At 28.9% G+C, this 25,692-nt stretch overlaps 4 protein-coding genes, 2 non-coding genes and 1 pseudogene across 16 annotated transcripts in view; 5 read left to right on the forward strand and 2 right to left on the reverse strand.

Moving 5' to 3' along the window:
* The window catches only part of LOC105426933 (xaa-Pro aminopeptidase ApepP), a 30,990-nt gene extending 21,634 nt beyond the window's left edge, over nt 1-9,356 (forward strand). The window contains exons 2-12 of one of the 2 annotated variants that reach the window (XM_089077759.1): nt 2,420-2,643; nt 3,727-3,906; nt 5,415-5,532; nt 5,819-6,197; nt 6,480-6,600; nt 7,372-7,735; nt 7,950-8,183; nt 8,279-8,442; nt 8,544-8,639; nt 8,711-8,942; nt 9,022-9,356. In XM_089077759.1, the coding sequence (XP_088933885.1) occupies nt 2,420-2,643; nt 3,727-3,906; nt 5,415-5,532; nt 5,819-6,197; nt 6,480-6,600; nt 7,372-7,735; nt 7,950-8,183; nt 8,279-8,442; nt 8,544-8,639; nt 8,711-8,942; nt 9,022-9,041 (2,132 nt within the window). In that variant the 3' untranslated portion in view covers nt 9,042-9,356. Of the gene's footprint in view, nt 1-2,419; nt 2,644-3,726; nt 3,907-5,414; nt 5,533-5,818; nt 6,198-6,479; nt 6,601-7,371; nt 7,736-7,949; nt 8,184-8,258; nt 8,443-8,543; nt 8,640-8,710; nt 8,943-9,021 lie in introns of those variants that run through there. The other variant, XR_016139435.1, reaches the window with a different exon arrangement.
* On the forward strand, nt 2,047-2,119 carry TRNAA-AGC (transfer RNA alanine (anticodon AGC)). The gene has a single exon. It is a non-coding gene; the product is annotated as a tRNA-Ala (tRNA).
* LOC112552625 (small nucleolar RNA U3) lies at nt 4,547-4,762 on the forward strand. Its single transcript, XR_003096700.1, has one exon. It is a non-coding gene; the product is annotated as a small nucleolar RNA U3 (small nucleolar RNA).
* Nucleotides 9,318-11,184, reverse strand: LOC105426931 (NADH dehydrogenase [ubiquinone] 1 alpha subcomplex assembly factor 4). 9 transcript variants are annotated; one of them, XM_011638380.3, is made up of 5 exons: nt 11,063-11,184; nt 10,714-10,876; nt 9,970-10,061; nt 9,624-9,834; nt 9,318-9,500 (listed from the first exon to the last, which is right to left on the reverse strand). In XM_011638380.3, exons 2-5 carry the CDS (start codon nt 10,856-10,858, stop codon nt 9,367-9,369), a joined length of 582 nt encoding a protein of 193 aa, XP_011636682.2. In that variant the 5' UTR covers nt 10,859-10,876; nt 11,063-11,184; the 3' UTR covers nt 9,318-9,366. The 9 variants fall into 9 exon arrangements, with proteins under 9 accessions (XP_011636682.2, XP_011636681.2, XP_088933890.1 ...); XM_011638379.3 differs by having other exon boundaries at nt 11,052-11,183; XM_089077764.1 differs by lacking the exon at nt 10,714-10,876 and adding an exon at nt 10,922-10,970 and having other exon boundaries at nt 11,052-11,179.
* Nucleotides 11,185-13,701: 2,517 nt separating this feature from the next.
* On the forward strand, nt 13,702-19,649 carry vtd (RAD21 cohesin complex component verthandi). 2 transcript variants are annotated; one of them, XM_011638386.2, is made up of 13 exons: nt 13,702-14,133; nt 14,257-14,423; nt 14,505-14,734; nt 14,810-14,993; nt 15,510-15,669; nt 15,755-15,947; nt 16,214-16,437; nt 16,514-16,734; nt 16,819-17,001; nt 17,094-17,480; nt 17,614-17,748; nt 17,900-18,055; nt 18,140-19,649. In XM_011638386.2, exons 2-13 carry the CDS (start codon nt 14,280-14,282, stop codon nt 18,263-18,265), a joined length of 2,343 nt encoding a protein of 780 aa, XP_011636688.2. In that variant the 5' UTR covers nt 13,702-14,133; nt 14,257-14,279; the 3' UTR covers nt 18,266-19,649. The 2 variants fall into 2 exon arrangements, with proteins under 2 accessions (XP_011636688.2, XP_011636690.2); XM_011638388.2 differs by having other exon boundaries at nt 13,703-13,868.
* Nucleotides 19,650-20,512: 863 nt separating this feature from the next.
* On the reverse strand, nt 20,513-25,023 carry CCT1 (chaperonin containing TCP1 subunit 1). Its single transcript, XM_011638385.2, has 10 exons — nt 24,796-25,023; nt 23,537-23,622; nt 23,101-23,229; nt 22,919-23,016; nt 22,652-22,762; nt 22,146-22,551; nt 21,884-22,086; nt 21,247-21,439; nt 21,011-21,174; nt 20,513-20,940 (listed from the first exon to the last, which is right to left on the reverse strand). Exons 1-10 carry the CDS (start codon nt 24,866-24,868, stop codon nt 20,730-20,732), a joined length of 1,674 nt encoding a protein of 557 aa, XP_011636687.1. The 5' UTR covers nt 24,869-25,023; the 3' UTR covers nt 20,513-20,729.
* A 439-nt stretch (nt 25,024-25,462) lies between these two features.
* On the forward strand, nt 25,463-25,582 carry LOC112552624 (5S ribosomal RNA; annotated as a pseudogene).
* The last annotated feature ends 110 nt before the right edge of the window (nt 25,583-25,692 follow it).

A 25,692-nucleotide genomic window follows, 5' to 3' on the forward strand; every position in this document is an offset into this window, starting at 1 on the left:
TCTAATGAAAAATGATGCAATACAATATTTTATTATAAGACAACGTTTTTTTTATATAATTACGAGTCTCTAATGAAACGAAATGTTATTCTACATTTAAAATTATTTTATTGATTATATATGTTCCGCATACAATATACATTGTGCATAACATAACAAAATTTCTTTCTTCTGATGTCATATCTTCATCAAGTAGAAGAAATAAAAGATAAAGAAAGATTCGTCAATGCCCAATAGGATGACAGGGGTAACCAGTGTGACCTTTACAACACTCAGGAAAATTACAGAGAAAATTACCGAGCTGAAAATTGTAAGGTTACATCGGAGTAAAACTTTCCTACTGCACGCTCCTACTTCCCTAGTAATATATTTAATATTACTTGATGTTTACGTTAAATTATTAAATTAAACAATACGCTGACCCAGTTACGATGCATTAATGATAAAATTCACAAAATATATATATATATATATATATATATATATATATATATATGTATATATATATATATATATGTATATGTGTGTGTGTGTGTGTGTGTGTGTGTGTGTGTGTGTGTGTGTGTGTGTGTGTGTGTGTGTATACATATATAGATATATAAAATTTCATCTAAATTAAATTCGATCTATTCTCCACGTTCGTTTACAAATTGATCTCCTATCATGATCGATGAAACACGATCCTTATGCGCGTTTCCGTAAAACAATAAATAATTTGGTAATATAAAAATACAAAAATAAAAAGAAGGAAAAAAGGCACAAATGTATTTAAGCGATTAGTCATATACTACTCATAAGACATTGGTGAATGTTCAATACAAGTAACGATCAAAACGTATATTTCGGAACGATCAAACTCCAAGTTTGATATGCTTTCCTGATATAGAAGCACCACTTAGCACACCCTCTGGATTCCCATGGGACGTGTACTACACGTAATGGAAATCATATTAACTCAAGTTAACAAAATCAATTTAAGTCATATTACATTATTCATTTATTGCATGGAGTTTCATAAAGTTAAACATCATGAGATACCTCGCTGTAGTATCTATATGAAAAGCTTTGATTTGCGAAAGATTGTGATATCTTCGTAATTGTTTCTCTCATGGATTATTAATTTGATTTTTTGGTGTAATGCAATTGTAATATTGTTCTAGATTTCTGTAATATCTATTATTAATCTTTGATTAGAGTTCTAAAACAAGAATGTCTACTTTACTTCGTTTTATATGAATCTAATCATTATTTAATGTGTGTGTGTGTGTGTGTGTGTGTGTGTGTGTGTGTGTGTGTGTAATTTATTTTAAATAAGCTGTATAATTTATATCAAAATTTAGAACAGTATTCTATTTGTAATTTTATGTATTTTATGTAATATGTAAAACATTTGATAAATAAGAATGCACATATACATAAAGTATTATAAAATAAACAGCATATAAAATTATAAATAGAATTCTATCTTAACATCTGAAATTAGAATTCTAACCTAAATTCTGTGAATTATAAATCGTTTGAAGCATGCTTCAAAATACATATATATGTGAATAACAAAAAATATATTATTCACATTTAATTTTGATAAAATCAATCATGAGACCTTTAGACTTAATATCTGATAAATAAAATTATTTATTCTTTATTTTAATAAGTTATACTCTTCAGTTCATTATTATGAGATATTTATATTGAGATTATAAAATAAAAATTATTATTAAACAATTATTTTATTTAAATTTTCCTGTAAAACATATTTTTAACAAAATATATTTACATATGTATATACACGCATATTTAATTGGACTAATTCTGTCTTCTATAGAAACTATTAGATAAAAATTTTTTCCAACTTTATTTTAGTTAATTTGTTATTACTACAATTTATTTTAATTATTTTGTAAGTATTTTGTATATAAAGTTGTAAATAAAGTTTAAACAAGATTTAACGTAATATATATAAAATATAAACGTATTAAATGATAATATATATAGATACATAGTAGGAGCACTAAATAAATATAATTAAAAACAACCTTGATATCGGGGGGCGTAGCTCAGATGGTAGAGCGCTCGCTTAGCATGCGAGAGGTACCGGGATCGATACCCGGCGCCTCCAGATCTTGTTTTTTTTTCTAAATTTACTATTTTATATTACAATTTACATTGTGTGTAAAATCCTTATGTATCTATTATTTTTTAATGTATATTATTTTATGCAATTTTTTTATTATTTATATTTATTATTCACTACGTGGATAACACGTATTTTTAAATTCACAAAACTTAATGCATTTTTTTACGTTTTTTTTTTCTTTCTTTTTTCAATCCTTTGTTACATCAATTTTTTATTTTGTAATCTAATTTCAAATAAATTTTTTTTATTAAAATTGTTAAAAAGTAATACGGATTACTACAGGATTAACGAAAGCTGATATCAACGGATTGTCAAAACCGGAACGCAACTATAATGGCGTCGAAAGATCATATTGTCCAGCAAACGCTTATGTCGGGAATCAACCAATCAATCGATACGACAGTTCTTTGCGACTGAGACAATTAAGATCCGAAATGGTTCGGGTGGCGGCAGTTCAAGGACCAGCTCTCGATGGCTACATCGTTACGTCAGACGACGAACATCAGGTGAGCTATCGAAATAATTGATATATCATCGAATCATATTGATAATTATGACATATTTGTTTAAAAAATATTTTTACATGTAATTTAATGATTGGCAAATTATTTATATTAATAGATTTTATGTTAATGTTTATGTTAAAGGTTTTAATAGTAAAAAAGTATTGAAAAAGTATTGAAATATGATCACGAATGTAATCGGACTTGAGAATTTTTTATTTATTTTTAAAACAGAGAAAAATCATACATGATTATTATTAAAATTATATATCACAATTACTTATCAGAAAACAAATGATAATATCACACAATTATTTTGTTGTCATTTTGTTATAAATTTACTGCTTTAAAATAATATATTTTAAACATTAAACTTAATATATTATTTTCGATTATTTACGAATTATTTACTTGATTGTTTTATCGTTTTATGTCTACAAATTTATTTAAATTAATTTAGATATGTTAAATGTCGTTTTTATTATTATGCTTAAATTTTCAGACAGTGAACTTCGTTTCTCATGGCCGTGATGGCCCTGTAGAGGTATATTCGCGTGACAGACCATATTTAAAGGCTTTTTTTAATATAGAAAATAACATTTTGTGTTACAGCTTTGGATGATATACTAAATGAGTCATTTTGTAAAAAATTTTGTTTGTGTTAATTAAAATGTTTTAAATAAGTTTTTTTTTTATTTGAGTGCGCGTATATATATTTCAATTTTTTCAATCCATGTTTCCCAATGTCAACATTTTATTAAATTTTAAGATTTAACAGAATAAAAAATATATATTTTTAAATATTAAATAATAAAGCTAAAGGCATTAAAATGAATTTATGTAAATGTATATGTTAATTACTATTCATTATCAGCGAATTGGGGAACATTGATTTAAATTGAATTATATTTAGCTTTGGTATTTTGATGCTAAATATGAAATATGAAAGTTGAAATATGAAATATGAAATATGAAATTTTTCTTTTTTCCTCAAATTGCTATAATTAATATTAATAGTTCCCAGCTGTTAATATCAACATATAATTTAGTATTTTTTTATTAATAAAATAAATCTTTCTTATATAGAGCGAAACCGTAGATCCACATGATATGAGAAGAGAATTTCTTACTGGATTTTATGGAAGTGCTGGAGAAGCTGTAGTAACTATAAACAAAGCGGTACTTTGGACTGATGGTCGATATCATGTTCAAGCAAATCATCAACTGGATTGCAACTGGATTTTCATGAAGCGAGGTGAACACGAGGTGCGTAAATTTATTCAAATATTTTCATTATTATATTTATAATATAAATATAATATAATATAAATATAAAAATTCTTATTTTATATCTAGTTATAATCTAAATTGCCTTTATTTATTACAATGGATTTCCAATGGATTTCTTTTTATTAAGTTTGTTTTATTAAATTTATCATTCTCGAATTTTATTCTTTTATTATTTATAACAGCTATTTTCAGCTAATTTACTAAAATTCAAAAGTAATTCAGTACAGCAACAAACAATTGCAACAAAATTGTACAGCAACAAAATTGTACAGCAACAAAATTTATTCAAAACTTAATATTAATTATTAATTAAAACTTTTTAATAATTACACTTACGATAAAAAATAAGATTATAAAATTAATTAAATTTTATTTTTTATTTTCTAAATCAATTTGTTTTAATACTTTTTATTACCAATAACAAATCTCTCTAGTCTAATTATTGTCAGTTAAGTAATCTTACTAATCCCTAGATGGCGACATCGTTCAGTTTGTTTTCTTAGCTTTTAAATTTAACTACGTTTTAGTCCACTAGATGGCTATAAAAACAATCATTTTCTCGTGATTAAGATTATACCAAACTCTTATATATTTGATATTGTGAGACTAAAAATTTAAGATCATACTTCACAGGATCAGTTCTGTAGGAGTCGATCTCATTCTCCCTCCCTAACATGGGAGTCGATGTAACCACGATGACGAGACATAACCCTTTTCTCTGAGCGTGAGAACGACGCTGATTTCTCGACTCGTTTCGAGAATTCCGTCATCAATGATCGTTCACTTCTCGTACTCAGTACGAGAAGGATGGGAAGAGGGTGTTCTGAGTGGTTATTTTTTTAAATTCTTATTTATAAAAATTAATGCTATATATTTTAGATTTACCCTTCGCGGAAATATTAGTATGATTTTCTTATATTCGTTTATCAACTCCATATAGATCATTAACTTTAATTTCAGTTTTATTTCCTTCTTATATCCTTTTTTAATTCTTAGAACTAAAAAAAAGATTAAAAAATATGTTAAACCTCCAAAATTAATCTACATTAGTATTATAAATGAATATTACAAATAGATATTTAGATTATAGGTTTAAATCATAGCAAAGATAAATAAAAATAATAAGAAAAAAGAAAAGAAATATTTATTTAAAAAAGAATGATGAGAATGTTTCGTAAACTTTAATAATTATAAATATATATTTAAAAAAATTGATTAAATTTTTTTATCCTCAACAATTAACGAAAAGTTGTAATTTTTATCAAGATTATGTTTAATAGATTTATTAGCTTTATCTCAGTTTAACTTTTTATCTTTTTTAGTTTTAAAAATTAGAAAAAGATAAAAAATAAATTAAATTGAAATTGTGAAATTAATAGATATTGATAGAAATTAATAAATCGATTATGAAACTTGGAACTCGCGAATTATGTTATATATAATAACAAAATATACTTAATATTTATATTTCCATTAATTTTTAGGTACCAACGATAACAGAATGGTTAATACAAGAGTTTCAAAATCGATCGGAAGTACGTATTGGTGCTAATCCGAAGTTAATATCCGCGTTTACATGGGAGGCATGGGAAGTCGAATTGGGTAACGAGAAACATTATATCAATTATTCATTTATCGCAATATTAAATAAAATGTACATTTTCATAAAAGAGAACAGTTTATATATTTTATACAGTATCATTAGTATAGTCAGTATAATTTTTTTATAGTTTATATTTCTGTTGTTATATTTCTGTGAATATATAAGAATATACACAATCAATTATAAAATAAATATTTTTCTTGTTCTTTTTCAAATTTCGAAACAAGTCTTACGACACACAATAATGCTAAATTAATTTTTCTTAACAATTCTATTCGTGTTCAGCAAATTCGTCCGTAAGATTGGTCGCAGTCCGTAACGACCTGGTGGACTTGATCTGGCAGGTGGGCCGACCTGAGTACAATCCGCACGCGGCGTATCCGCTCGCAGACAAATTCTCCGGCAAACCATGGCAAGAGAAAGTTCAAAGTATCCGATTGGAAATGGAGTATTCGTCGGCCGATGCACTAGTCGTCACCGCACTGGACGAGATAGCATGGCTCTTCAATATCCGCGGTTACGATCTACCGCATACGCCTGTCCTTAGAGCATACGCGATTATCACTCATGGGTCCTTGCATCTCTATACGCCACGTCAAAAGATTCTGCGGTCCGTCGACATACATTTGAAAATCGACTCCTGCTCGCATGCGAATTGTGTCAAGTGAGTGACAAGTACAGTCCAGAGACTATCGTGAAATACTCGCTGAAAAAAAAAATACAAAATAGAACAAGACCGTAGACTTCTAATATCGAAATAGAGTTTGTTTCATCAAGATTTATTTCACGATTTATTGAAGAGGATGAAAATTGAATTTTTTTTTTTAATTTTACAATGATGTTGCGAAATCAGAATTTTCTCAATTCTAAATTGAAAAAATTAATATAATGTATACACATAAAAATAAAAACAAAACTCGGTAATAATCAACTATTATTGTTATAGATGGCATAATTACACAGACATTTGGTATGATTTAAAGACTATGTCTCAAATTTGGAATACGGTGTGGCTTCCGTCACCATACGGTCACGCGCCGGGTGCGTCCAAAGAAATATACAATTGTGTAAGTATGACCACAAATATATTAAAAACAAATACAAAAAGCAAATATATATTATATATATTTTGGACACAAAAATGTACAAAACATGGCAATCTTCCTTATATAGGCAACCCCCTGAAAAAAGTTTCCTTTTTAACATAACTATCAGCTTAAATTGTCAAGTTTATTAAGACGAATTAAACTTGATTTTCAATGCTCAAACCGACATTATTTTTAAAGCAAACTTCTGTATAAGAAATTGTTTTCTTTCATAACTAATGATTTTAAAATCCATAATTAGCTTTAGTTAGTTGTATAACCCAATATTATGTATATTAATAATACAAATATATTAGGTATATTAATAATAATACAAATTGGTTAATTAAAATTTTTATTAAATGTTATGTTTATCAATAATGCATTTTAAATAGTGTTCAATAATGTATGCTTTTCATTTAACATAAGTCGATACAACGTCACTCTATCTTTCTTGACATTTAATGAATAACAAGAAAAAAACGATATTTGTATTGACTTGTGTTATTGAATGGAAAGCATCTAACATCTAGCATCTAAAAATCTGACTTTATTGGTTTTATTTTTTATTCTAATTTATTCTAATTTAAATGCAAGATTAATGATATATCAACGAATAAACTTTCTAAAAAATTAATAAGAAATTGAATAAAATGGAAATATTTAAATATAATCATAGTTAAATAAAAATTAAATATAAATAATAAAAATAATAATTATATAAATAAAAAAATCTTAAGAATCTTTTTATAGATTCCACCGGAGAAGAGATTGGCTAAAGCTTCGCCTATAATCGATTTACGAGCGGAAAAAAATAAAGTTGAAGTAGCAGGTATGAGAAAATCTCATTTAAGGGATGCAATGGCTATGTGTGATTTCCTAGCTTACATGGAAGAACAGTATAACTTGGATTCCGAAGGATGGGACGAATTGCAAGTAGCGAGAGTAGCTAATGAAGTTCGTTACGAGCAAAATAACAATAGAGGTATCGCTTTCCCAACAATCGCGGGATATGGACCACATGCCGCTATGCCGCATTATGAGCCGAATAACTTGACCAATATTAAAATCGGGACCACATCCACGTTAATGATTGATTCCGGAGGACAATACTTAGGTATGAAATTCTGAATATTTATTTTGCTTTGCTAAAAAATATCAAGTCAAATTAAATAAAACAAGAATTAACTTTGAATTTGAGATTTGTTTCAAGAAGATTTGAATTACATCTTTTCCTTTACCTCGTTCATGCTCTTTTTTTCCCCTCTTCCAATTTTTCACTGCTCAAGTAATCGAGACATGAAAAAGCATGAAACTAAATTATTTGACAGATGGTACCACAGACGTGACTAGAACTCTTCATTTCGGAGTGCCGACTGACGAGCAGAGGAAAGCCTACACAAGAGTGCTGATCGGTTCGATTGAATTATCGTCTTTGATCTTTCCCAGTGATCTGACGGTAGATCAATTGGACGCTATTGCACGAAGGCCATTGTGGAGCACCGGTTACGATTACATGCACGAAACTGGTCATGGAATCGGTCACTTCTCTTCAGTTCACGAACGTTCGTAATCTACAGTTTCCTGTAAAATAGTTACGTCACGAGAATATGGAATACAATTGATAAAAGCCATTCTAGTGGAACAATACGCGTTGCAGCGCCTATCGGTTTGTCGTATTTTGGATGCAAAAATTCACTCACAGGATGTTCCGTCAAATTGAAGCCAGGATTCTTTCTCTCAAACGAACCAGGATATTACAAAGAAAACGAGTTCGGAGTTCGTTTGGAGAACATTCTTGAAGTAATTCCAGCTGACAAATTGGTACATCTTAATATACTCTTGCCTGTATACTAAATGATTTAAACGACTGCATTATATTTTGTATTACTAGTCTGTTATTTATTATCTGATGATTGTTTCAGATTCATAAAGAGTCAAGATTTCTCAAATTTCGGGATGTTACTCTAGTACCTTACGAACCGAAACTTATCGACGTTACTATGCTAACACCGCTGCATGTAAGTTTTAAATGAATTAATTACAATCATTGAGTTATTATTTGCAATGTTAACAAATCTACATTACGTAGCGGCGTTGGCTGAACAATTACAATAAACGCATACGAAAGGAAGTCGGCGCAGAGTTAAAAAAGAATTTAAAAATGAGAGCATTTTACTGGATGATGATGAAAACTACAACCATTCCAGAAACAAGTTCAGATATCCAGGACTTCTTTCCTGATTACTCTCATGCAATGTCATCTACCAGCAGACAATTCCATGTGTTAATTGTCATTAGTGTCATTTATCACATTGTAACAAGTAATATTCAAATAACTTGTGCTTTTACGATTTATTTATTGAGAGATTCATTAGAATAACATATCAATCTTTATTGCAGATATTAATTACAATCATTGAGTTATTATTTGCAATGTTAACAAATCTACATTACGTAGCGGCGTTGGCTGAACAATTACAATAAACGCATACGAAAGGAAGTCGGCGCAGAGTTAAAAAAGAATTTAAAAATGAGAGCATTTTATTGGATGATATTATGAGGGTGAATTAGGAAATCTCATCGATCACATTACTTGCCGAATAGTCTAACATGCGAAACTTTTTGCAATTTCATAAAATATACATCGTTTCCAAAAGTCGATATAGGCTATCAAATAATTATATTTAGTCAAGAAAAATATAGAAATAATCTTTAATAAATTATTTTTCTATATACATGTTTATACTACTGTTTCTTTTCTTTATCCTTCTTTTTCATTTCAAGTTTATCCAGCATTTCTTGAAATGGATCTTCTAATTTTTCTGTCATATCCTTCGGAGTTACAATTATATAAAGTTTAAAGTGTTTCAATATATCATCTGAAAAAATATAAATATATAAATCTGTAAATATTAAATTATATATATAAAACAACATAAATGTAATAAATATATTAAATTTCAAGATGATTTTACAGAAGAGAAATAAATGAAAATACATACCTACTACTTTTTTATTCAGTTTATATTCAGAAGCTATATTTTCACTGCTATATGTTATAGGGTCACGTTTATGTTGCAAAAGAAACATGAAAACCTGTTTTAATGAGCACTTTCCTACAGGTATATATTCACAAGACTCAAATAAAAAATCATCATAAAAACTTTGTCTGTTCTGAGGTAAAGACTTAGATTCCTTCACTCCCTTTATTTCCTGTATAATATCACAAAGCTTTACATTTATTTAATAATCAAATCTAATCATTTTCAACAATTAAATAAAAGTATATTAAAATAAAAGTATATTACCACAATACTCAAAAATATAATTTTAAAATATTATGCATACTTGCAAGTCTGTCGACCTAACAAAAATATCTTTCAGTCGTTGATCCAATTGTATATTTTTCTGATAATGCTCCTCTAGGAAATGTGGATTTACTAAAACAGAAAAAAGTTACATAACAAAATTAGAGAGACATCTAAGCATGTAATTCAGATATCATTTTTAAATTGATTTTTTAATTCAGTATAAGAGAACACAAAGTCCAAAATTGAGTTTTCCAAATGTAATATGATATAAATCAAATAATCAAATAATTTTGAATAATTCTCTTTTCCTTTTCTGTAAATTGTTAACTTATAAACAAATCTATGGATGCGTTCCGTTTCTTGCATGATGCGCATAATGTATTATTTGTCCTTGTTTAATGTAGTGAATAATAAGGATAAATGCATCATGCAAGAAACGGAACGCATCCTATATTTTCCACATTATCATCTAATCAAATAATCAACATTGCTAATATATAAGAATTATATTCATCTTTTCAGATCATCAATATTTTAATTTTTATACATAAAAATATCATGGTTTGAAGATAGCTTAAAAAGTATTAGACCAAAATATTCTTACAAATACATTTATATCAAATTAAAATTATATTAATAATTACACCATCATCCGCTCAATTTATATTTTTCAAAATATATTATTTTATTTATGAACTGTTTTATTTGAATTATGAGAATCGTGAGTCATGTAATCACGACTCTCTTGAAATAGACTTTGTGCTCTATAATTCGATGCTACCTGAATCCATAAGTTTTTTTTGTTTCTCTATGGCTCCATATTGAGGCGCAGGTATCGGTTTTTCTCGGGAAATAATTCTTTCTGCGCGAGTCTCAATATTAAGGTTACGAATGGGTCGTGTAAGTGTCGAGTACACCTTCCCCATGGTTCCAATAATCTACTTCTAAACGAACCATTCATTATCAGGATAATATTAATAATGACTTACATGACATATCCTGACATAAAATTTATCAATTTTAATTGTAATGTACCTTCTACAACCATAAAATTAAATAATTCAAACATAAAATATTTAGGTAAAAATTTACCATGCATACAATTAATACAATACATACAAGACACATACGAGAAATCACATTCCCCAAAAAATCTAACCTATTACTAGGTATAGCTACATTCCAAAACTCATTAAAAAAGAAATAGTTTTGAGTTTTCCGCCACATATGCGTTTCGAAATACATCGAAAGAAAATATACAAGCTACTAAGTTCCGATTTACAATAGATGATTTAAGCCTTAGGCATAAGAAATTGACCAATCATAGTCGATTCTCCTATTCTTTAATTATTCGCCCATTTCTTTTGACTTAAGATTTTAATCACCTATTGTAAACCGAACTAATGCTGGATTCAGATCAGCGCGATGACGCGCACGCAATGCACGATATTCAATGAGCGTACAACTTTTCCGAGAACAAAACGATGATTGACTACCACGTTGCCGTTTTACCGCTTTGTCCTGTGTGCAACCAGCCTAAATCCAGCATAATGCGCGCGCTACATTCCCAAATGTATCGAAAAAAAAAAATATATTTAACAAAATTCTTAGAATCTCTATCTAATGGCCAATATAAAAAAACAACAAATTGCATTTCGGTTTTAAGAGTCGACAGGAGTGAGAATCAACTCCAATAAGATTCACTATGTTTACACGGCGATGTTAATCCGGCTTAGGGCCTCTTTCACCAATCGGTTAAGTTAACCGACGATTAATCCGCAGAGGTGTAACTGTAATTCAATGTTCAGAAAGTAATGTGTTTTTTAACCTAATATTCTTTTCGTGTAGGTATTTGTAGGTATTGTGGTAGGTAAATGAAATTGTAAGTAATATCCGATTAATATAAATAAAAATTATTAAACAATCATTCGCTTAAACAAAAATTTTAATATTTATATCTATAATAATATAATATCTATAATAAATAGTTTACTTCTCAGTTGTTGGCAATCACGATGGTTAAGTTAACCGTCGATTAGCTTAAGAGTCGACTATGGGAGACCTCTATCGGAGATGAATTCCTTTTCATCCATATTATGACCAAAATACTATGAAAAAAACTATATAATTATGATATTTATAATCAGAATATTTGCCTGACGAAAGCTACAGGGCGATTTTTGTAAGAAAATGTGTGAAAATAAATAATTCATTTTATGCGTAAATAGATTTGCACTATAGGACAATAAGGTGCAAATATTTTCATGTATTGTAAATTTTTTTTTTAAGAGCCAAATTGTAAAATCCCGCTCTGTAGCAACAGTCGTAATTTTATAAAAAAATATGTAGAAAAAGGCTTATGGCAGAATATTGTTTCTATGAGATGATATATGGGTGTATTCAAATATATATCTGCACTGTAAATAAGTAGATAGTTACATTTATTTTAATTATTTAAGAGCTAAATTGCAAAATTGGCTCTGGTACTTTCGTAATTGTAAAAGAAATTATCTTAGCAAAGTTTCATGACGAAACATCGTTTCTATAAGACAAAATATAATTGAATATAAATACATATCTGCACTATAAATAAGGAGTAGATAATCATTTTAGATCAAATCGGAGTTAGCCCGTCACTCCTATCGACTTTTAACCGAAGATTGGAAAGAGGAACTTATGCCCGATTCCAACGTAGATTTATTTTAATCTCGGTTTAATTTGTTCTTTATCTTTTTCTAATTCTTAGAACTAGAAAAAGATGAAGAGCAAGTTGAAATTAAAGTTAATCTACGTTGGTGAAATCAGGCATTAGTACACAAGTCGATACAAGTATCATTTTGTCCTTGTTAATCATTGAAAGCCAAGAAAGATAGATGATACTTGTGTCGACTTGTGTCACTAAAGCCTAGTCTACAATGGAGTGACACTCGTTTGATCACGTCCCGATTGACTAGCCACTCACAAGAGCCGGCGCCTAGAATTTTTCCACTATTCAAGCGCTGTGAATAGCTAGTGGTCAATCGGGACGTGATCAAACAGGTCTCAGCCTCTACAATGACATAACATAAGGCTATAAGGCTGTAAGGTGTGTAAGAATCTACTTAAATGAATTATTTTCATTTCTTATGCTTAACAACCTTACGTCACAGTATAACTGTGCTGTATACTGTGACGTAAGATTATTAAGCATAAGAAATGATAAGCCTTGTAGCCTTATGTTATATCATTGTAGACTAAGCTTAAGGCTAATGTAACATTACAGATGCTTCGAAGCGTTTGCTTGTCCAGTCAAAATAAAAAATTTTACTAACACACCAATTAAAAATGCTTTAAAGCATTTATGGGTAAGCCCCTGAGTGTCGGTCCACAATAGGTGATTTAAGCTTTAAGAAGTAAGAAATTGACCAATTATAATCGAATATGAAAAGAATACTCGACTATGATTAGTCAATTTCTTACAGCTTAAAGATTACTTATTGTGGACACTGACCGTACCCTAAGTGTCGGTCCACAATAAGTATTTAATCTTTAAGTCGTAAGAAATTGACCAATCATAGTCGATTATTCTTTTCATATTCGATTATAATTAGTCAATTTCTTACTTCTTAAAGCTTAAATCACCTATTGTGGACCGACACTAAATGAAAAGCATTCTGTGACACTAAACTCTCTTTGTTGGAAAGCACTCACTTATGACAGAGGACTCTGCAGTCTCTCCTACCAACTTTTAACGATAATTGTTGCAATATTGGTAAGTTGGTATCAGTGATACGAGTGGTCGCGCGCAATCGTGGTGAATTTCGGGTACGCGTCAGAGTGAAAGTGTACCGTATGCGCTAATGATCTGAGAGATTCTCACAGAAGTAATTTTTTTCGTGCAAAATATGTCACGGCTCTTTGAAGCCTAATGACGGGAAGATATTTCGGCGAGTCATCGTGCGTATTATAAGGCAGAATTAATCTGAGGAGTTTAACGTTACCCTCTAACCGCCAAAATTGTTAGATGGAAACGCCATCTTGTGCATCGATGTTTATATTTTCACACGACAAGTAACGCGCACTGTTGACTTCTGATATACATTTTGATGGGTTAGATGTGGTATGCCAATTGACATGCCTCACTGATAATGAGACTGATAATTTCATCGTATTACCTCATGTTAAACATAATATTTTACTGTCAAAGAAAAATATTTCATTGGTACGTTAAGTTCGGCAGGGGATGGCGTTTGTTGAACGTTTCTCTTTTTCTAATATTTATGTCTTCTTATGTTTGAAATAAAAATATCATTTGTGTTTACCTTATTAATCTTATTTATTACAGATAAGTACTAAAAAAATATAATCATGTTTTATGCACACTTTGTATTGGCCAAAAAAGGGCCTTTGGCCCGTATATGGTTGGCTGCTCATTGGGACAAGAAACTGACAAAGGCACATGTGTTTGAGACCAACATAGAAAAATCAGTGGATGGTATATTACAACCAAAGGTGAACATTTTTCAATATTCACAATTCAGATCTCATAAATATCTCTGCTATATCAAAATTTGCTCATGGTATTTGTAATAGGTTAAGATGGCTCTAAGAACATCTGGTCACTTGTTATTGGGGGTAGTACGAATCTATTCAAGAAAAGCCAAATATTTACTGGCTGACTGCAATGAAGCTTTCGTTAAGATCAAAATGGCCTTTCGGCCTGGAATGGTAGATCTGCCTGAAGAGCATAGAGAGGCAGCAGTAACAGCTATTACTTTGCCAGAAGTGTTTCATGATTTTGATACTGCTATGCCTGAACTTAAGTAAGATAATCTTATGAAATATTGAAGAATTATATATATGTACAACAAATTTTTAATATTTTATAATTTTTTCAGAGATGTTGATATCGAAGCTCAGTTTAGTTTAAATCAATCTAGAGCGGAGGAAATAACAATGAGGGAAGATTATGGTAGTTTATCTTTGGTTACACATGATCAGGGTTTTGGTGATATGAGTTTTGATGCAGAACCACCAGAATTATTGCGACATGGCAGTGGTATAGAACCTTCATTAGATCAGGTATTTGCTTATTTTTAATATTTTCAATTTTACATAATAGTCAAATTAATAGAAAAAATTAAGTCAATTTATGCAAAATATATAAGAAAAATATGAGCTGAATAATAAACATAAAAGATTTAATACATATAATTTATTCAATAATCATGATAATATATTTTTAATTTTTTTTTAGTCAGATATGAATTTCATTGATTAAATAAATTATATTAGATCTTTTCTGCTCATTCATTTGGTTCATATTTCAATCAAATCGAAATTTATGAATTTCTTCTAAAACTAATGTATAATGTGTATTTATATTTGTATGTAAATATGCACTTAATAATTCAACAAAAAATAGTTTATAAATTACTTTCTTACAAAACATAAAAATTTTCATAAAAAGAAAATGTTTTGTTCGTTATTATTTATGTATATACGAACATATTTTTGTCATTAACAATTTCTAAAAATTTATTTTTAAAATTTATTTTAGTATGTCATTTTAAAGTATTGATTGTTTTATGATTTTAGAGTCACATGTTATTTAGTGATGGCCCAGGAATAGAGACAACATTAGAACAAAAAGAAAAAGAACCAGTTGCAGGCACATCCGCTACAGCACAACCTATGGACATAGATACACCTATCAGAGATGATGGTTTTGGTGGTCATCTTGGCCAAGATATCATATGTATGATAAGAATAATTATTGTTTTTTTTTCTTTTTCTTTTTTTACAACAACTTAATTATTTATAATAAATGTCATGTATTTTAGCGGGAGGTCTCTTTGAAGGTGGTTTATTTGATGAAGCTCCAATGGGTGAAGTACCTGTGCCTGAAGTAAGTTCGATAAACGAGCAGCAGGAAGCAGGTGTGGCTCCTGGAACTGCTGCTTCTGTGCATGATGAATCTGATGAAGATATGGGTGATCATTTTGGTGGCCCAGCTTCTCCAATGGGAGGCATGAGGTATTTATCAGCTTTGAAAAGTATTCTAATTTTAAAACATGCAATCAAAAAAAGAAAAGCAATAATAGTATCATTCTCTCAAAAAACTTTGCATAGAAGTCGATTAAATTTATATAGTTATATTCTATCAACTATGTCTTAATTTTCTTTGTTTAATTCCGTTTAATGTCTTATTTTTTTACTTGTTTAATTTATTGTTTCGTCTTTGTTGTTGTTTTTGGGCTATATAAAACTGATTATTGACTTATTGAACACATTATGTGCAGTTCGGATGGCTCTAGACCAGCTACACCAGCAGCAACTGGAGAAGAAATTGAAGGGAGAATAAGCGTTGCCAGTCGACGCTTTACACCAGCTCCACCAATTATACCAGAAGAACATGCTATTGATAACATAGAAGAACCGCCACCTTTACAAGATCAAACAACATTATTACACGATGAAGAAGAAAGCTTCGCATTGGCTCCAATTGATGCATCCGCTTTGAAGGGTAAATAATTATTTATTTTAACATTTGATGTATACATTTATTTCTTTTGACTAATAAAAATCATTAATTTTTCTAGGCTTCACGAAAGCTAAACGCAAGCGTAAACTCATTGTTGATGAAGTAAAAAATATTTCTGGCGAAGAAATGAAAGCACAACTGTCCGATACTACCGACATTATTACGACATTGGATTTGGCACCACCTACGAAAAGATTAATGCACTGGAAGGAAACAGGTGGCGTAGAGAAGCTTTTTGCTCTACCAGGAAGGCCTATCCCGGCTCGTGTTTTATTTAAAGTAATACAATTTTACATTACGATTGTTTATAAATAGCAAAAACTTTGAAATTTTAATTAATATTTTCTCTAATTATCAAAACAGAACTATCAAAGACATTTAACCAGCAAGTCTTATGATCATGAAGACTTTGGACGATTTGGGACTGAAGAAGATGGAATGTCTCTGGAACAAATGAGAGATGCTCCAGAAGTAGAAGCATCTTTTGAACAAAGTATCCTTAATAAACGTACAGGGCGGAAACGTAAAGCACCGCAAGATGATGAGGTTAGTTATAAAAATAATAATAATAAAGAGAGAAAAAGAAAGAAACAGAATTTTGATAGAATATGATAATATCAATATATTACAATATCTAGATAAAGCAACCTTCTCAACCGGCTCAGCCAACACCAGACATCAGTCAACCATCGATGAACGAAGCAGTAGAAATTCCAAATATAATTGCACAACATAATCTTTCTTCAGAATCGGCTGTACCACCCGAAGTATCCTTACCAGCAGAACCATCGGTTTCCGATATAAGTAGCATTGTGCCTTCTGGAGAAGCATCAGAGGTTGTACCACCAATTACTGAAACACCATTGCTCGGCTCAGAAATACCACAAATCGCTCCAGCTGAAGTCAGCTCAATACTTGGTACACATGAAGAAACTCAAATACCATCGACATCGACGCAGGAAGAAGCCGCTACTATTGTACAAACGTCTGACATGCCACAGATGGAAAACATGGGTTATGATCAAGTGAGTTAAGAAATTTTCTCTTATAAAAATGTAAAATAAAATGAAAATGAAAAATATCGCATCACATAACTGTGCTCTGATTTTTTTTTTTTACATTAAGAATAAAAATTTTTATCTACACATTTTTCGATAGGCACAACCGCAGGTTTCATACATGGGCTATGACGAACAACATCCCCCAGCACATACACCTGGTGCGATTTCCGAAAGAGGGCCCGCTACACCGTGGAACCATGAGGATTATGAGTTTCCGCCATCCGTGGGACCTGTAATATATGCTTAATATTATTTATAAGATTATTTTATTACTTATTTAAATTATATAAATGATTCTTTATTATATAATATATATTTATTGCAAACTATAGAGAATAACCTAAAAAAATCGATGATAAATATTAATTGTTTATGTTTTTCAGCAAGAGGAACAACAAATGGATGAAACTTATGAACAATTTGAGGAACGCGTTCTTAATAAAAGAGCAGCGCATATGTATCATGTTATTAAGAGCAAACTAGATACCAAAGATAAATTAACATTATCAGAGATGGCATTCAAGAATAATCGCAAACAAGTAATTTGGAAAATGATATTCAATATATTCATCTCTATATAAGACTAATATTAGTGTATAAAAATATAATTTTTATTTTTGCAGGTTGCACAAAAGTTTTATACATTGTTAGTTCTGAAAAAATTCCAAGTATTAGAACTCAATCAAGAATATTCATATGCTGAGATTATAGTCACAAAAGGACCAAAATTCGAAAATCCTGCTCTATAAAGGTATATGCTCTTATTTAAAAAAATTTGAGTATTAATGAAGAAAGGATAATTTTTTACCCAAAATATCAAAATATTTCCATTTTTCCATAAATAAATCTTAAATTAATGGATTCGTTAATTTTAAACATTGAATAATTGGTGAAAAATGTAGAAATATCTTATTATTTCTTTTCCCTGTTTTGGAAAGATGCATAATGAATGCCACTTCTTGTAATCATATTAATTGCATTGCATTTTTTTACATATACATATATACTGTATTGATGCTTTTTATTTAAATTCTTGTTAAATTTTTACTCATCTAGAAATTATATCTTGCATTATTCATCGATCCGAACAGGGTTTGTATATAAACGTAATAAATAATTAGAAAATATTTTACATATATATCATCTGATTCTTAAATCAATATATTACAAAAAGGTCCAAAATCGCACGTACATTCTTGACATAGCTTAGTAAATTTTGATATAATTATCGACTCTCATTTAAAAATATTTAGGCTGTTACTCATAGTTTTTACATTTAAGATAATCTTAAGTAAACTTAAAATGGCAAACCAATCAAAGCCATATTAGCGTACTAGCAAATCATCATACTAGCAAATATTACTTAAGATGGTCTTGAAATAAACACAGACTATGAATACTGGCCTTAATGATAAAGTATTAACACAGTTAGATATTTTCAGTTTATAAGATTTAGTAATAATTTAATTTGGGAATTTATTTGTAGTACTTATATACATTTTTATTTATAATGTAAACAGCTATTAATGGATTAATTTACTATTTATGAATAATAATTTTATTTTTGTATTGTCAAAAAAAATACATTTTCTATTTATATCTATAAGAAAATATTAGATACAAAAAACTAAATATTAATCACAAAATTTTATAAACTTTTTTTTATTATATTTTTATGATTTTTTATTATATTTTTATAATACGATCAAAAATTATCAAATTTTTTGCTCTTTAAATAATACTTAAAAAATAAATTATCAAGTGAATAAATCGGAATAGTACTAACTATTTTCAGAACAAAACTAGTATGTACTATATCAGGTAAAATTATTTAATGATTTATTGTTATACTCTTGTCTATTTATAAAATACAAGAATGTTACAAAAAATAAATAATATATTTTAACGAACTAATTGTTTGTCATTAAAACTTTGCAATAAAATCATGAGTTTACATTGTAAATAAACATATAATCAAGATAAAAAAACGTTAAAATATGATAAAAACTCATTTAGCGATGTGTCATTAAGTTTACAATCAGTTTACTGCCATGATGTAGCAAACATATTGTAAATAACATTTATTTAACGTATCATGTCTATTGAAAAAATAAATATATCATTTATATATAACATCGTTTCTAAACGATATTAAACCTTCTGCATATACATATCATATAATACTAAAACTACCGTTCTCCATGATTTTCCATTAATGAACTGTTATATTAAATATTAATTTATCAAGTCAGTAGAAATATATATATTTCTTTATAATCATTTTTATCTTTTATATGTGTGATGCTAAAAAAATGTCATTTGAACTTAAAATAGACTCATTTTATTATTCAAGGACATAATCCATTCTATTTTATTACATGTAGGATTACATGTACACAGTTTTATGCGTAAAAAAAAAATATATATATATATATATATATGTATATATATATATATATACATAAATATATATATATATATATGTGTATGTATATATATATACATATATAATGTGTATATATATATATATATATATATATATAAAATGTTAATACGTATTAAATTTATTTATATATATATATATATATATATATATATATATATATATATAAAATTAATATTTGTAATATATTTTATATTATTTTTATCTGAAATAAAATTTGTAATGCACATGCGTGCGTAACACGCGTGACTTAAGTCGTATTATTTTAGTCAAAAAATATATTTGAATAAAATTGATATAATTAGCATAGACGGTATAAAATACCATTTTCGATATATTGTAAATAAATAATGTGATTATAACTTTATATAATTACAATAACATTCATCAATTACAAAATTTCTTAAAAAGTTTGTTTATACAATTCAAAAAATTTTTAATTTTAAGTTTTAATTTTTAGTAATAAATATAAAATCTCTCTTAGATTTCTCTATGATGTTAAATATAGTATTATGATATAATGGTGTTGAAATGAAATTAAATAAGTATAACATTAAATTACGAAAAAATTTTATTTTGTTTTAGCATTTTTCTGCACACGCAGATTTAAAAATCGTGAACGATATACATGCAATATACGAGCAGTAAATTGTAATATTAAATCTTTATTAAAATATCGCATGATATTTATATGTGTAGTGGAACATTTAGAAATCTTACATTTTTCTCGTATAAATGCATCTAACATAATATATAAGTGCGTTTTGATATTAATCCTCCAGTTCACCAGCTTCCATAGCATCCTGATAAGATTTAGTTTTCGAACGCTCAGGATCTAATTTAATCATATCATCGATTCGAAGAATAGTTATAGCTGCTTCAGTAGCAAATTTCAAAGATTTAATTTTTGAAATAGCTGGTTCTAATACACCGGCTTTTTTATTATCTCGTATATTTCCCACGAGTAAATCAAGGCCCACCCTGCGAAAATAGAATTCATTTTTTATTTCATGACAATTCATAAAATTGTAAAGAAATCACGAAAACTTACCATTTCAAATCAACAAGATCTGGTTTTGTTATACTGGAATTATGGTAAGCTCGGAGCTTGGCAACAAGATCGGTTGCATCTTGTGCAGCATTTACGGCTAATGTTTTCGGTATAATTAATAAAGATCGAGCAAATTCCGCTATAGCCAATTGTTCTCGGGAGCTCTGTAATATAAAAATTTATAAATATCTCAATGAAAAGAAACTGATAAAAAAGATACAAAAGTTCAATGATACCAATGATGTTGCAAAGTTTTCTAAATATATGGAGAGTGCAGCTTCTACGCAACCTCCTCCTGCGACAACATTTTTGCTTTCTAAGACTCTCTTAACGACGCATAATGCATCATGTATGGAACGTTCCATTTCGTCACAGTAATAATCATTTGGTCCACGTAAAATAATAGAACTTGCTGTACGTGCCTTGGGTCTTAAAGAAAAAAATCAATGATCATACTTTTCCTGTTATCTTATAATGCTAATATTGTATCGAAAGATCTGTTCTTTCTAATTGAATTTCTTGAATGGTTTATCTTTCCTCTTTTTCTCTTCATGTTGGAGAAAAAAAGGATAAACAATGTTCAATGAAACAAATTCAATTAAAAAGAAGGTCTTAAGATGATAAATATGTATAATTTATGAGGATACTCGCGCAGAATGATTTCATATAAGAGAAATAGATTCATAATCGACAAGTTCTGGATTTATTTCCAAAGCCCTTATTTTATGCTTTCATTTTATAAGAAATTAATTTGATGAGCAAAAACGAAGTGAATGAATAATTCAGATTTGGAAATCCATATTTCATAATATAGAAACATTCCACAGTTTCATTCATATTAGTAACAATATATATATATATATATATATATACCCTTTAATCAAAATGAGCTCGTCATCACATATTATCTCTTGCACTACTTCAGCAGCTTCTCCCAAAAAGCTGGCGTCAAAACTTTCCTCTCCTTCCATATTGGTAAGCGATGTAAGAAATTGTGCACCTGTAGCTTTAGCAATTCTCTTTAAATCAGCTTTCTTACATCTACGTACTGCCATAGTCTTAGTTTCTACGAAATACTGTGGAAAGATCACAATGAATATTCTATTCGTTTTTAAAATCTATCATTGAAATGTACCTTTAAGCATAAATCGTCAATGCCACCAGATAAAAGAACGACATTAGTTCCAGCAGCGAGAATTTTTTGAATACGTTCTTTGGTGATATCTGCTTCACGTTGACGGACAGCTTCAAGTTTCTCAGGATCTGTAATAAGTACTTCGACTCCCAACTTCATCTTTGCTTTCTGCAATGAGAAATCTAGACATGCAATTTTCGCATTTGCTATCCTCTTCGGCATTGCTTGAGAAGCCACAGTGCAATTTAGAGCATATCCTTGAATCAAAACCGATTCTCGAACACTTTTTCCATGCGCCTTCAAAACATTAACTGCTTTAACAGGATACAAAAAGCCTCCTTTGCCATCGCTGATTTTTATTGCATTAGCAGCGTCAACTACCATGTTGCCAAAAAAGTTGGCATCACTATTTGTTGATCATAGAAAATATTTTAAATGCTTATTACTTTTACTAAATATTCAAAATAAACTGCAAATGAAAAATGCAAATAGTATCAAAAGGATACGCTCCAATAATTTTGCTTGACATAGATGTTTTTGCAACATTAACCAAACAATCCTTTCCAAGTTCATCCACGCTGACAGTGAGATGCTCTTGAATATATTTGCATGCTTCTCTGAAATTGATTTTATAGAAATTGTACTAGCTAGAATTTCCTCATTTCCATAATTTAATTAATGTGTAATATATTAATAATTTAGTTAACATTAATCAATGATTTAATTTATTTCACATAGAAAATAAAATGATTAATAAATTGATAAATATTTACTTGCAGGCGAGTCTATAGCCACTAATGACTGAAGTTGGATGTATTTTTTGCTTTACAAGTTCATCTGCATTTTTTAAAAGCTCAGCTGCTATTATAACCTTTAAATATAAAATAGTCATGTTAAATATGTATATACATTATAATTCTTATTTTAAATTTTATTAAATGTATAAATCACTTACCACTGAAGTAGTACCATCTCCAACTTCTTCATCTTGTAACTGAGCTAATTCAACTAAAACTCGTGCAGCTGGATGCTCAACTTCCAACAAACGTAAAATAGTCGCGCCATCATTAGTAACAGTGACATCCTGTAAAAATTAATGATACTTGACCAAGGATTCAAACACACATATATATACATAATTCCTTTTAAGTATGTGAGTAGGAATAATTCAACTTCAATAAAAATCAAATCTAGTAAAGCTAAGATTAAATTCACAGCACTCATGAATATTATTTATCTTTATTTAATATTCGATAAATAAAGATAAAATAGATGCATCCAGAAACACAGATTAGTCACTGAGCGCTTAGTGAGCTTTTACATCTGATTAGTATATTTGTTTCACATCTTTATGTTTTATATATTATAAAAGATAAAAGTTATCTACATACACCAATATCATCAACCAGCATTTTATCCAAACCTACAGGACCCAAAGAACTTTTGACTATGTTAGCAATAGCACAGGCAGCCATAACTGAAAGAGATACAAATGATATGATTGATTTCACATATTCACATTTATATGGAATTTAGATACTAAATTGTAATTATATATAATTCAAAAAAACTATATATTAATAAGACATTTTTACTATCTTTTCTTAAGCAAAAATTTATTATCTGAAGATAATACAAAAATATAAATATAAATTGTTTATTAATCTTTCATATAAATCTTTTTACACGAAGTTGATATGCATTCTTAAAACAATACTACTATCAAATTGCTTGACAAAGTTTGTTATGTTTATATTTAAATAAGACAAATTAGTATTCGACGAAATGAATAGATCTGTTTTTATTGCTATACTAAAACCTCTTCTACTTTGATCAAAGATTCAAACACATACATATATGCATAATTCATTTTAAGTATGTGAGTAGAAATAATTCAACTTCAATAAAAATCAAATTTAGTAAAGCTAAGATTAAATTCACAGCACTCATGAATATTATTTATCTTTATTTAATATTCGATAAATAAAGATAAAATAGATGCATCCAGAAACACGATTAGTCACTGAGCGCTTAGTGAGCTTTTGCATCTAATTAGTATATTTTTTTAGATAAAATAGAATAAAATGCAATTATATTTTTGGATACATCCACCAATTCCATGAATGTTGCAGATTAGATCTCAGCCTATATATTAAGTATTTATTCTGTATATCAGGTATCATTTATTCTCTGATTGCCTCAATTACTAAATGCTTTATATGATTATATATAAACTATTGAAGTTTATTACAGGAGTAGAAGTTATATAAAATTTACATAGAAATAATGAAATAAAGCAAAAAGTTACATTTGAAATCTGTTTATGAAAATTTAATATAAATTTTTATTTCAGTTTAAAATAGATTGATGTCAAAAAACTACAAACACGTGAGAGGTTACATGTGTCCTCTCCTTCTTCAACTATAAGAAATAATTTCGTATTGCGTAAAATATACTGCGATTAATATTTTAATAATTGCCATGTAACATCTAATGTTTACAATTTAAATTCATGACTTCGTAGGTCTTTTCATAAAAAAAGGGCAGTCGATACATCGCATAAGGATAACAGAATAGAATTTCATTTTGAGAAGCTATAAGATACGATATAACCAAACTTTGTGAGCAGTCGGCTATTTTGTGTTCGTACCATTTTGCGTTCGTACTGGTGCTCCTGATTGTCGGATGCCTCCAACAGCTAAAGGACTTGCTACCGTCGACATTACGAGAAAGTTATTGTTAGCTTAGCGAGCACAAGATCACGTTATTCGTAACAACGATGTTGTAAAACCGGAGAAATGAGTCAAGATAAACCGCATACAGCCGCGCGAGACTGCGAATAATAATGATTATAATGACGGTCAGCGCCCAACTTCATTTCTTATTTCCTTTTATAGTTAAGTGCAACCTCGATCGTCATTGGTCATGCCGCGTTTTGCCCTCGTACGTGATTGGGAAAAGACTTGTCCAAAGAGCAATGCACCATTGGTCTATTATTTCTTAGCAATCAATAATGTTGCGTGAAACAAAAAGAAAATTAGAATTAGAATTTAACATTTATATAATTTTATAAGATTGAAAAAGTCAAATTAACACGATTTTTATTGAAAGTTTTGTATTGATCGAAACCCAATCGGAAAAAAGAAAATGAAAATTTTATCTCAATTATCGAGTTTACGAAATCCAATACAATTTTAATTATAGATTTACAAATTCTAAGAAGAACAAAAGAAAAAATATGCAGATGTGTCTTCGATTTTGTTATTATTCCAAAATAAGAGAATTATAATATCTGAAGAAATTGAAAGCTCTCAATTGTCAACGATCATACCACGTTGAAAACTACCAGTTCTCGTCCGATCACTGAAGTCAAGCAACGTTGGGCATGGTTAGTACTTAGATGGGTGACCGTTTGGGAACATCATGTGCCGTTGACATTATTTTGCTAACTATAAAAATTTGAAATAATTTTTTTTAGTAAAAGTTTATTTTATATATTATTATTTAAAAGTCCTTTGAAATGAAGGGAGAGATAATAACATATGCT

This window comes from Pogonomyrmex barbatus, unplaced genomic scaffold, assembly GCF_055798465.1.
Source record: "Pogonomyrmex barbatus isolate J1 unplaced genomic scaffold, ASM5579846v1 scaffold20, whole genome shotgun sequence".
Classification (NCBI taxonomy): Eukaryota; Metazoa; Arthropoda; class Insecta; order Hymenoptera; family Formicidae; genus Pogonomyrmex; species Pogonomyrmex barbatus.

What these genes read in the sequence shown, in the direction of transcription:
- LOC105426931 (XM_011638380.3), bottom strand. Translation starts at nt 10,858, where the DNA reads ATGGGGAAGGTGTACTCGACACTTACACGACCCATTCGTAACCTTAAT. An exon ending in AAAAAAACTTATGGATTCAG is followed by an intron (nt 10,062 to 10,713) that starts GTAGCATCGAAT and finishes TTTCTGTTTTAG; the next exon opens with TAAATCCACATTTCCTAGAG. An exon ending in TTAGGTCGACAGACTTGCAA is followed by an intron (nt 9,835 to 9,969) that starts GTATGCATAATA and finishes GATATTATACAG; the next exon opens with GAAATAAAGGGAGTGAAGGA.
- CCT1 (XM_011638385.2), bottom strand. Translation starts at nt 24,868, where the DNA reads ATGTCGACGGTAGCAAGTCCTTTAGCTGTTGGAGGCATCCGACAATCA. An exon ending in TTGACGATTTATGCTTAAAG is followed by an intron (nt 22,087 to 22,145) that starts GTACATTTCAAT and finishes ATCTTTCCACAG; the next exon opens with TATTTCGTAGAAACTAAGAC. An exon ending in GATCTTGTTGATTTGAAATG is followed by an intron (nt 20,941 to 21,010) that starts GTAAGTTTTCGT and finishes CTATTTTCGCAG; the next exon opens with GGTGGGCCTTGATTTACTCG.
- vtd (XM_011638386.2), top strand. Translation starts at nt 14,280, where the DNA reads ATGTTTTATGCACACTTTGTATTGGCCAAAAAAGGGCCTTTGGCCCGT. An exon ending in TTCCGCCATCCGTGGGACCT is followed by an intron (nt 17,749 to 17,899) that starts GTAATATATGCT and finishes TATGTTTTTCAG; the next exon opens with CAAGAGGAACAACAAATGGA. An exon ending in TCAAGAATAATCGCAAACAA is followed by an intron (nt 18,056 to 18,139) that starts GTAATTTGGAAA and finishes TTATTTTTGCAG; the next exon opens with GTTGCACAAAAGTTTTATAC.